A 10886-nucleotide genomic window follows, 5' to 3' on the forward strand; every position below is an offset into this window, starting at 1 on the left:
TTAAGAACTTTCTTGTTCCATTCATGGTTAGTCTTCCACATACATTCTGTACATGCATGCAAACATTTATCCACAGCATCATATTCCCCTTATTTCTAACTTGCTCCCCTCTCAACAGTTTTCTTAAATCATTAACAACAAAAATTCCTACAAAATGTCATCTTCATTTTTTGAGTCCTCATAAGTTGTATTTCCAGGATCTACATCCTGGTCAGACTGGAAGTCCATCTAGAAAGTGAGGCAGAAAAGGCTGAAGAGGTGAGACAGAAAGAGAGAGAGAGAGACGTAAAGACTTGGAAGTGCATAGTTGTTTATGAGGAGCCATTCCTGTACAGAGATGAATGAGGTCTTTCAGAGAGCGGGTAAAGCAGGCAGAGCGGGGATAGAAAGGTGTTGGTGACCTACAGGCTTTGTTGGGTTTTTTTTCACCTCTCCCTGCTCTTATAGATGTTAAGGATGGTGGTGGAGAAGGGGCTCTCTGATCCTCAAATGGCATTCAGCTGGTTGGTTTTCTTTCCAAACCGGCTTCAAGTTACCCTGAGGCTAACCATATGCCCTTCGCCCAGTCTGAGTGAGCATGCCCAAAAATAAAAAGTTGCGGCAATAAATCGGTCCCTGGACTTTGCATGAGAATATAGAAGTTCATACTTTATACAAAAAGGTGCATTCCTCAGAGCTTCCTGCGCCGTACATTTATGCATCTGTCAAAAGGAAGAGACATAACATGAAGAGATTGCAGAGGGTTTGTTTAATGTCTTTAATTCTAGAGTCCATTTTAATAGAACAATGTCAACTTTAGTGGTTTTCAAATAAAACTTACCTCTGCATTCATACTTGAGGTCTGAGAAGTATACCATCTCTTGTGAAAAGACAAAAAGACCTAGCCTTCCACCTGCATACGTCTTGTCATAGATGCTACCAGAATCAGCCATGATCTTCTTACCCTCATACATGACAACTCTGTGGAAATCAAGGAAAAATTAGACATTTGAATGCCAAACTCATGAAGGGTAACTACCTACAGACTCAAAATTATTTTCTGCCCACCGAATGTGTCCTGTTCTCGGCCTATGGATCAGATGCCATCTGTAGGCAGTGAAGTCTTTCCATCCAACGTTCTTTGGGTCATGCCAGAGAGTGCGAACCTAAAGCGTGTGAAAAAAATAAATAAAAGACATGAGTTTTTCTATTTTATTTAGGTTTGATTATCAAAAATAAATGTTTCAATTGTCCATGAAAGAACAGAAGTCCAATGTACCTGTCCTGGGGTGTTGCCTGTGTGCCAGAGGGCATTTCTGAGGTGCTCTCCTGGGCCGGTGGTGGAATTAACCACTTTGATGGACAGGCCAGAGTAACCTTGTGCCTTAGTTGGCTTATGTGACCAGTAGGTCTGTGTGATTTGCTTCCACATCACCACATAGAACCTGGAACTGGACTGGTAGCCAAACACAAAGCCGGCATAGTCATCATCCCTGTCAGTGTTGATGAAGAAAGTCCCACTGAAGTCCACTGCATTGAACTCATGGTAGCCTGAACAAAAACAGGTTGAAAGGGTGTCACGACAAGAATTGAATAGAAAAAAGAAACTTTCCTATTAGTCTTTGCAAAGTTACACATTTGGTCCAGAGAAATCGTTGGTACTTACCAACAGCAATGCCAGGGTCACAGTTAACAGTTTGAACCAGCTCTTTGCCCTGGTGGCGGACGACCCAGTTAGGATCAATCTGGGAGGTGCCTTTTGGATCCAAAGGAACCATCTGGAACTTGCGGAAGTCTGTCTCACTGATGTCAAAGTTCTCGGGACACACGTCATAGATGTCAGGCACATTGTCCTGATCAAAGTCATCTTTGCAAGCATCTCCACGGCCATCACCTGAAAAATACATAATCCAAATTATTTAATAATAATAATAATAATACCCAGGGTGTATAGATATATGTGTTCCAGCATAAAACTGCTTAGATGTATCCATGTCCAACTTTGCTCACCATCAGAGTCCAGCTGATCAGGATTGAACGCCAGCCTGCAGTTGTCTTTTTCATCAGGGATGCCATCATTGTCGTCATCATGGTCACAGGCGTCACCTTTGCCGTCCTTGTCATGGTCAGCCTGATTGGCGTTGGGAATATACGGGCAGTTGTCCAGGTTGTTCTGGTGTCCATCCTCATCAATGTCCTGGTTGCTGTCGCACTTGTCTCCCACGCGGTCATCATCTGAATCCAACTGCAAAATTAGAGTGTTTAAACATCCTAGTTAGATCTGGTTTATGGGGAAAATTGAGTATTAGCTTACTTGTACTCTATACACCACCAAATAACAGCTGCATTCATGTCTGAACATGTCTCTTTTGGCCTTTAATTGTGCGCTTCACTCTTTAAAAAGCACATCAGTTTAGACTTCCCCTCCTTCCCTTATTCTTCTCCTAATTCCTGTTGTTTAACACATTCCTCTTTCTCAGTGTAGCCCTAGCCCCCCACCACGCCTTACTGAACTAATGTGCCCTTCAGCTGCATACAGGATTTACTCCACCTTTTACATGCCATGATAATGCTTCAGCAACTACTGAAGCCTGCTTTGACTGAAAGGGAGATATAAAAGAGAGCCCGGGAGATGAATGTGGATTATTGTTGCCGGGTAAGACTGAAGCAAATGGGTAACAGCAATGCGTGTGTTTGCTTTTACACACCTGATCAGGATTATGTTCTAGTGGGCAGTTATCACACATGTCTCCCACTCCATCCAGATCTGTGTCTCTCTGGTCAACATTGTACACATAGGGACAGTTGTCCTTCTCATTCAGTATGCCTGGCATAAACGGAAATAAATTAGATGAAAAGGCAGCACAAAAGCAGAAAATATAAAAGTATTGTCTAAGAGTTATGCTGATTATTTTTTGTTTGCAGGTCTCACCATCTCCATCAATGTCCACTGCGCAGGCATCTCCCTCTCCGTTGCTGTCGGTGTCTGTCTGGTCTGGGTTGCTATTGTAGGGGCAGTTGTCGCAGCCGTCACCCACATCATCACGGTCATAGTCATACTGCCTGGGATTGTACACAAAAGGACAGTTGTCCTGTTTGAAAAAGAGAAAAACGCAGTGTTAGAGAAAGAGTCAATGACAGTTTTTAAGGTGCTGCGGTTGTAATTTCCAACTCCCTCCCTGCCCATTTACAGGGAGGGGGTGATGCAGGATGAAAAGCAGCTTTATTTGTAGGCTCTCTCCTGCATCAAATGTTGGGATTAGCAGCACACAGCGCAGCTCCTTCAGAACCTCAGCATTGGAATTTGAGGTTTTGGCTCAGCCTTGGGAGAAACATTTGTTTTTCTTTTGAGCGCCACCCTCCTCTACCCTACCCCCATCTCCACCTGTCCTCTTATTAGACAACGTGATGAATGCAAAAAGATGTGCACAGGCACCGTTTCACACTTATTCCTTGTACAATCTTATTTCCTGTCTGGAAATGTTTACTTACCCTATCATCAGGAATACCATCATTGTCATCATCATTGTCACAAGCATCTCCAATGCCATCCTTATCATAATCTTCTTGCCCTGAGTTCGGGAGGTTGGGACAGTTGTCCTGAATGAACAACAACAGAGTCAGTCTCAGCCATTATAAGCAATATTTAGATATTTTCACTTTAACTCTGCAAAAACATTGACATTTCTTTGCAGCTGCTTTGCTACTACGTACTTTTTTGCAGTGGTAGGTGGCGTTTTCAACACACACCAAATCTGAATTGGGCCACCCATCCAGATCTGTGTCCTCTCCGCAGATATGGCCATTGCCAGCATAACCAGGTTTGCACTCACATCGAAACATGGGGTCAGCAAAGTGTCCAAGATAGTTACAGCGGGCATTTTTGTTACAGTCATGGCTTCCATCGAGGCAGGGATTACGGGGTGAGCACACCTGTAGATTGAAGATGAGATGAATATCAGTGGTGAGACGAGCTCTGCATAGTTTAAATTCATGACATTCTCTCCTTAGAAAGGCACATATTCATCACAACACATTAGTATGACCTCTCCCTGTTATCAGTATTTGTTTAATAAAAGTTGTCTCTCTTGCTCTGTTTTTGGCTTCAAACAGGAATCTGCTTGCCTGCTTATTAGCGGCGGCCTGCTCCACACCATGGCCAAACGGCTGGGGTCCTGAGTAACGAGTTGGGCAGGGCAAACAGTTGTAGCCTGGAACGGTGTTCTCGCAGCGGTGCACCCCATTAAACTCAAAGCACGCATCAGGAACCTCTTTGCACTGTTTTCAGGATAAAAAAAGAATCACAGTTATGGTTACGATGTTGCCTGAATTCTAATATATGACTGTAGCTGCTTTAATCATTGAACAACAGCTAAAGACGTTTTACCTCATCAATATCTTTACACTTGATCCCATTGCCAGTGTATCCTGCTGGGCACTTCCCACACTTCCAGGAACCATCGGGAAAACTTGTGCACTTGGCACCAGCAAAGCAAGGGTTGGACAGACATCCATCTGAACACAGCAATGCAGTCATCAAAATCCTTCATATGTAACCTGCTTTTAATCTTAGTAATCCTAATCTTCCAGTTATGATCTCATTGAGATGGTACACTTACGTATATTTTAAAAAAAAACTTCAATAAATAAAACCTACATTGAAGTGGATGCCAACAATAATGCTGTAAAGACTAAATTTTAAAAACATGAATAATAAAAAATACCAAATACATGGAATATGTGGAACTCCTTTAAATGATAAAATGCCTCACCGATTGGGCAGGGGGTCTTGTTGCACCTCTGGATGTCCTTGGCTTCACCGACGCACTCTTTACCGCCGTACTGTGGTGCAGGATTATTGCACAGGCGTTTCCGAGTCTGTTGACCACCTCCGCAGGTGAGACTGCATGAATCCCAGGGAGACCAGGGACCCCAGTTGCCATTGACTGATGAAGACATGAAGAAAGCATGATCAACGTCTTCTCTTGCTTTACACAGTAGCAAAATCCAACTGTAGTATGAAGAAACTTACTGGGACACGGGGACTTTGTACACGTTTCAGTTTGCCGGCCTTCTCCAACACAGTCCTTGCCTCCTAGCTGAGGAGTTGGGGAGTTGCAGAGGCGGATTCGGGTGATGACACCAGCACCACAGGTGACCGAGCATGATGACCATGGTGACCAGTGGCTCCAGCTGCCGTCCTGCTTGACTAAAGGCCACAAGACAAGGTCAGAGATCAGTTATCAAGAGCCAAAAAGTTGAACCACGGTGACATCAAATCATAAAAAAGTCACACATATTTTCTGTCTGTTCTTGTTGTTGGTTAAGTTAACTCACAGCGCTTGTCACACTCCTGGAGGTAACAGTCTCGGGTTTGCACAGAGGTGCCCTCACAGTTGTTATTGATACGGTCGCAAGAGCGCCCACGCTGCTGGATGCCACGCCCACATGACACGGAACAATGGGTCCATTCAGACCACGGCGACCAGCCGTCCTCTGCATAGTCGCTCGCTGAGCAGGAGGGAGAGGGAGAGAATATGAGAAGGAGGCGAAGAGGGAGACAATAAAAGAGCTATTGCAGCGAAGCAGCACCCCCTCGCAAACAGCCCCTAACCTTAAATGAGGAGGGGAAGCTCTAAAAGCAGTGGACTAATGGTCTGGATTTAACTGGGAGACACAGCTGTTGTGAGCATACGTAGAGGACTAACTGGAGAAATAGAAAGGCCTCCTGTCCTCAGGATGGACAGGGATGCCCCACTGGCTTATGTTTTCCAAAGAGGAAACAGCTTTTGAAAACATGACCCTGGGTCTGTAATGACTTCAGCAAGTGGCTGAGGCCGGGATGAATGCGGCTCCCAATGTTTACTTTTAGGGAAGCATCGCAGCCAAGTCTGCCAAGGTATGAAGAACATGCCACCTCCCCTCATGTAAAAGATGGCTTCACTAAACAGAAAACCAATTTTCCATTCCCCTTTAACCAATTTGGCAAATTGCAGCCATTTCAACTTAAAGATTCAAAGATGTTTTAGAGCACAAAGCGCCAATGTTCCAAACACATAAGCACCCTTTCATACTAATGCAGTTAAATCATCTTTAAAACTAGCATTTTTTCTAATGAAGAGAAAGCTTTACATCAATACATCAAGGGAAATATTTGTGGTTTTTTGTTTTATATGGCAAATAAAATAGAAACAGCTCGCTCAGGGAATGGTACAGTGTTAGCTGAAATGTCATACACTTTACACTATGTGGACCATTAATGTAACATTTATAGTGCAGGTTTGCATACCTATAATTATTTTAATTACAGTGTGTCTTTGTATAGCTATGCAGGTCATAATAAAATGTGTTGGAGATCGTAGATTAGAAATGCTTACGTGTTCCACAGCGTGGGCAGCACTCTCCATCGGGAACAGTAGCATTAGCACAGGGGATCAGGGGGCAGGAGATCTTGCGACACACAGTAGCAGAGTTCTGCAAAAGCACAGAGATCAAATTCATTTTTAAATATTTGGATATCACTCAAGTTTTGCTGCAATTTTCCTCCAAACTCAGTCCAGGCACTCGGTCAAGTCCCAGTGCTTGAATGGAATTTGAAACACTGGACCCTTCACAACGGCGTCACTAATGTGGAGTTTGTGGGGTTGTTTAAATCCATTTAAATTAGTGCATGTTTGAAGATATGTTTTTAATCGAGGCCTCGCCCATGTACGTGCAACCATCTCATTAAATTCTCTATTGGTCATGTGAGTTTAATCATGGAAGAATGAGTGAGAAGCAAGAGTTCTGGCTGAGAACGGGGACCCCTGCAGCCAACACCTGCCGACTAGGTCAGGGGAGGGTGGGAAAGAGGCCAAAGTCCTAATAATGGATATGGGTTTCAGCATGGAGCCGGACTGGGCACAGAGCCCCGAACAAGTAAAGCCAGCCTGCCAGCACAACCTGTGAGGGTTCACTATGAATGACTCAGGCATAAGAACTGCCTTTTGACTATGCATGCTAATGTTCTCCCTCCAGGAACTGATCACTGACAGGGAAAAAAGCGGAACCTGGAAGAAGTAGTCTATCTGCACAGGGAGAAATAAGCAAATGAACCCACTGGTGAAATGCAGGAAGATTTCCTCCCAAGTATTTTACATCTACATCCTCTTGTCCACTTGTCAAAGCCAAGGTCTTGTTCTTAATTATGGGCAACGGATCACTTAAGTCCCTCAAGCCCCTCAAGGCCACAGTCAAGTTGAACTTCTGACAGCAGACCTGTCATTACAACAATAAAGACTGTTGGCCTCCTGCCCAGTCGCCACACTACTTACTAATTACTGACCAGATCAGTTGTGTTGTGGTTAAGTGTGTCTGCCCATTGTGGGCTGTCATCACAGTGTGCGTGCTTGTGTGTGTGTACATGTAAAGAGAAGTCAGAGCATTGAGTAAGTCCTCCTCACACGTGTGTTTAAGTACACTGGTGGGAGTGCTGTGGAGATCTCACCTGACAAGTGCACTCGGTGCAGTCATCCACGGTCCACTCGTCTCTGTTCTTGCGAACGATGCCATTGTGGATACAGACACCACTGTGAATTCCAATGTGGGATTTAATAAGCTTGTTTTCATCCGTCTGAGGAAAAGAGAAACAAGAAAAATAGACTTATGATAATGAGTTGTTAGCTTGGTTGTTAAAAGAGAAAAAATGTGAAGCCCCTTTTAAAATTCACAAAGTAACAGAGATACAATTCTGAAGAAATGCAGGAGGTAAGCAAATTCAGCGTCAGCACAGAGGAAAGAATTATATGATGTACAGAGTAATAAACAGTAAAACTACACAGTAAAAACCATTTGCAGTTTTTCTGATACTGATTTGCTGAAATTACAGATGATTTTCTGTCAGATGCCTTCTCAAGTTTCATTCACAGTGCAGAGCTTTACAAATATTTAAGAGCTCAGTATCTCCTTTGATTAAAATACAGACAACTGTACACACATCTGACGTACACACAGGCAAACAGATAACCAGCAAAGAGGCAGACGTCACTTAGGTTCTTCTACACTGTCTTCTGGGTTTGCTCCTTACCAGCTTGCGGAGTTCAGTGGACAGCTCCTTGACCACCACACCAAGACCCTTCAGCTCTTTAAACATACTGAGCAGGTCCTCACAGGAGAAGCCACACACCATCTGCAGGTCTTCACCAGAATACACAACAGTGAGAAAAACATACTTAATTTTTATTTCAGATTAAAATTATTTAATTCTCATATAGTTTAGAAAAGTTTGCAGACTGAGTGCATCAGATGCAGCAATGCCTACCTTTAGTCTTATGGCCACTGTACTCAGTTCTGATGGCCGAGGAGCCATTGAGGTTCCTCAGGACCATGGTGTCAGTCATGGCTGAAAGAAAAATACTGCTGTGAGTCAGTATACTATTTCAATGGTAATATATTAATTAATAAGGTCGAGCATAATGCCCCGCAGCAGTAAATTATGCAAAAAAGTAATTAGTTCATTCTGCATAGGCTGGAGAACATACTGTGAGACCACAGAGCTCTGAGATATTTGTAAACTGGCATTCCTTTTTGGCATCTCGTAAACAGCTTCTCGGGCAGTGTTTGGTACAGAAATCAGCAGACAAACGGAGTACACGCAGATTTCTTTGATAAGGAATTGCTCGCACTTGAGAGTGCATGGAGCAGATGAGTGATTGGTAAACACTTTGAGTACTCACCGCTTTGGCATCCTTTGTTGCGCAGAATAGCTTCCAGAGTCGTTCCAAACACAAACCGCACGTTTTGTAGGACCCCCTGCAAGTATGAGTGTGCAGTTTAAGCACCGGTACACAATTCGAAAAGTTCATCACACTCAAAGTATTTAAAAAGAAATTCCTTCCTGACATATGCTGCTCCATTCTCTCAGCTCTCACCGTGAACTTGTCCTTCACGGCTCCCTTGCCAACCCTGAGCTGCGCGCTGGCCGGAGTCTCCTGCGTCAGGATGCTCTGAATTGGCGCATCCAGTTCGGCGGTGTTCACCTCATCGCATCCCACGTACAGCTTTGCCCAGTCCTCCTGCACGAACAGCGTGATATTTTTCCACTGACCCGTAGCCAAACCCACATCTTCGATGGAAACCACCTGCTGCTTGTTCTCGGTGGAGAAAACAATGTCCAAGGTGTTCGCTTTGCCGTTTGAGACGACCTCAAACACGGGTCCGGATCCATCCTTCTTCTCCACAGTCAGGAGGCTTCCCCTGGTGCGTCTGAACTGCTTAAAGTTGAGCAGTAGGAGGAAACCCCGCTCGGCATGGATGGAATCGATCAGGTCCCTAAACGAGTTCTCGGGGACCGGGGGGATCAGGTCCGGGTTGAGGATCTTGTAGGCGGGGCTGTACGGGTCGTCTCCTTTCACCAGGGTCACCCCGTGGTTCTTGCTGGGGACTTTGACGAGCTCAAACAAGTCATACACGCTATTGTCGTCTCGACTCTCTGCGGGTGAATAACAATAAGGAGTCAGCCTTTGTGAGGCGCTGGATTTCTATTGTTTTCACTTTTAGAGTACTGCAAAACGTTTTTAAAGCCATACCAGCTCCTTTATATTCTTTTTTTAACCTCCTAGGACCTGGCGTCCACATATGTGGACATCACATTTTGGGTTATTTAGACCAAAATATTAAATTTTGCTCTACAAGGGCCTGATATCCACTTACGAAGACATTATACTGCTACTGTTCTATCGAAAATTTAAACGAATATCCTCATAAGTGGCTCTCATGTTTCTTAGAAACAAAAATCAGGTAAAACAAAAAATCTGGTAATTCTTTGTTTTTACATTGTTTGGGTACCAATATGCCCAAATATCAAAGAGAAATCAAAATTGCATGCCATGGAAGAGTTCGGGTCTTAGGAGGTTAAATTAAAAACAAACACAAAAAACAAACACAAGCTTTCTTTCCCCTTATCTTCCACAAGAATCATACTGACAAGTTTTAACCAGTTCAAACTGAGACAAACTCACCTGCGACTCTCGCAGCCTCGCAGGTCCAAAGCATCAATAACAAAAATATCCCCGGCAGCTTCATGGTGATCTGCGGTCTGTGACAAATAACCACAAAAACACAGCAGTTCCATTTTAATTTAAAGCATTAATGATATTGTCAGAAAGAGTCAGCCTGCAGCAGGTATACACCTAAAATACAGCTGCCCAAAGAGCGATGGCTGACGCTGCTGCAAAAACACTCAGAATATTTACCACTTACCTGCTTAAAGCAGCAGGTCCAAAGTAATAAAATCCGGAAAAATCTGGAGAAATCCAACAATTAATCCCCAAGCATGAATTTGTGACGAGTTGTTTTTATGTATACATATATTTATAAAGTTCCACTGCGAAAAGAAGGAAAATAATGACAAAAAGAAATTATTGTATTTTAGTTTTTGTTATATAGAAATTTCTCCCTCCGGTGTCAGCCGCTAAAATACAGCTTTTTAAGCCGAAGGGGGGACAAAGTGCTATTTAAATAGTTTGATGCCATTCCTAAGAAGTAGCCTCGTCCAATCACGGTGAGGGGAGAAAAAGGGACGACCTTATCCTCTTAGGAGAGAGAGAGAGAGAGAGAGAGAGAGCGCGCATTTTCCACTGCGGGACCAACTTCACTGCGTTGCCTTCAGAGTCTTAATAGTCCAGTGTTTCATCTCAGCGTCCATCCATCAGCCCTCACAGGCACAGCTACAGCGACGTGACACATTTATAGCGACGTGTTTCTAACATTCACAGTAGAAAAAACAAGTCTGTTTTCAGACTTACTTCTGCTTTGAACTTTTTATATAAACTTGTTATATTTCTCATACTAATACTGTGGTGTATTAACTTTAAAAAATACTATAAAAATTACACAATGAACCACTTTTTTTTTTTTTTTTACCTGTG

The 10886-nt window shown here is 43.5% G+C and overlaps 1 protein-coding gene across 1 annotated transcript; it reads right to left on the minus strand.

The window, feature by feature from the left end:
- Positions 1 to 218: 218 nt before the first annotated feature.
- On the minus strand, positions 219 to 10455 carry thbs1b (thrombospondin 1b). Its single transcript, XM_085432229.1, has 23 exons — positions 10219 to 10455; positions 9978 to 10054; positions 8889 to 9448; positions 8694 to 8769; positions 8279 to 8359; positions 8045 to 8154; positions 7466 to 7591; positions 6357 to 6453; positions 5317 to 5490; positions 5012 to 5188; positions 4752 to 4925; positions 4367 to 4494; positions 4105 to 4257; positions 3694 to 3912; positions 3472 to 3579; positions 2912 to 3071; positions 2688 to 2806; positions 1990 to 2224; positions 1646 to 1873; positions 1259 to 1530; positions 1048 to 1145; positions 821 to 960; positions 219 to 701 (listed from the first exon to the last, which is right to left on the minus strand). Exons 2-23 carry the CDS (start codon positions 10039 to 10041, stop codon positions 694 to 696), a joined length of 3507 nt encoding a protein of 1168 aa, XP_085288355.1. The 5' UTR covers positions 10042 to 10054; positions 10219 to 10455; the 3' UTR covers positions 219 to 693.
- Between the last annotated feature and the right edge of the window lie 431 nt (positions 10456 to 10886).

This window comes from Copadichromis virginalis, linkage group LG15 (genome assembly GCF_057382275.1).
Source record: "Copadichromis virginalis isolate Kocher_CV1m ecotype Utaka linkage group LG15, C_Virginalis_male_GT1.1, whole genome shotgun sequence".
In the NCBI taxonomy this organism is placed as follows: Eukaryota; Metazoa; Chordata; class Actinopteri; order Cichliformes; family Cichlidae; genus Copadichromis; species Copadichromis virginalis.

What these genes read in the sequence shown, in the direction of transcription:
- thbs1b (XM_085432229.1), bottom strand. Translation starts at nt 10,041, where the DNA reads ATGAAGCTGCCGGGGATATTTTTGTTATTGATGCTTTGGACCTGCGAG. An exon ending in CAACAAAGGATGCCAAAGCG is followed by an intron (nt 8,360 to 8,693) that starts GTGAGTACTCAA and finishes TTTTTCTTTCAG; the next exon opens with CCATGACTGACACCATGGTC. An exon ending in TGACCCTGGCATTGCTGTTG is followed by an intron (nt 1,531 to 1,645) that starts GTAAGTACCAAC and finishes GTTTTTGTTCAG; the next exon opens with GCTACCATGAGTTCAATGCA.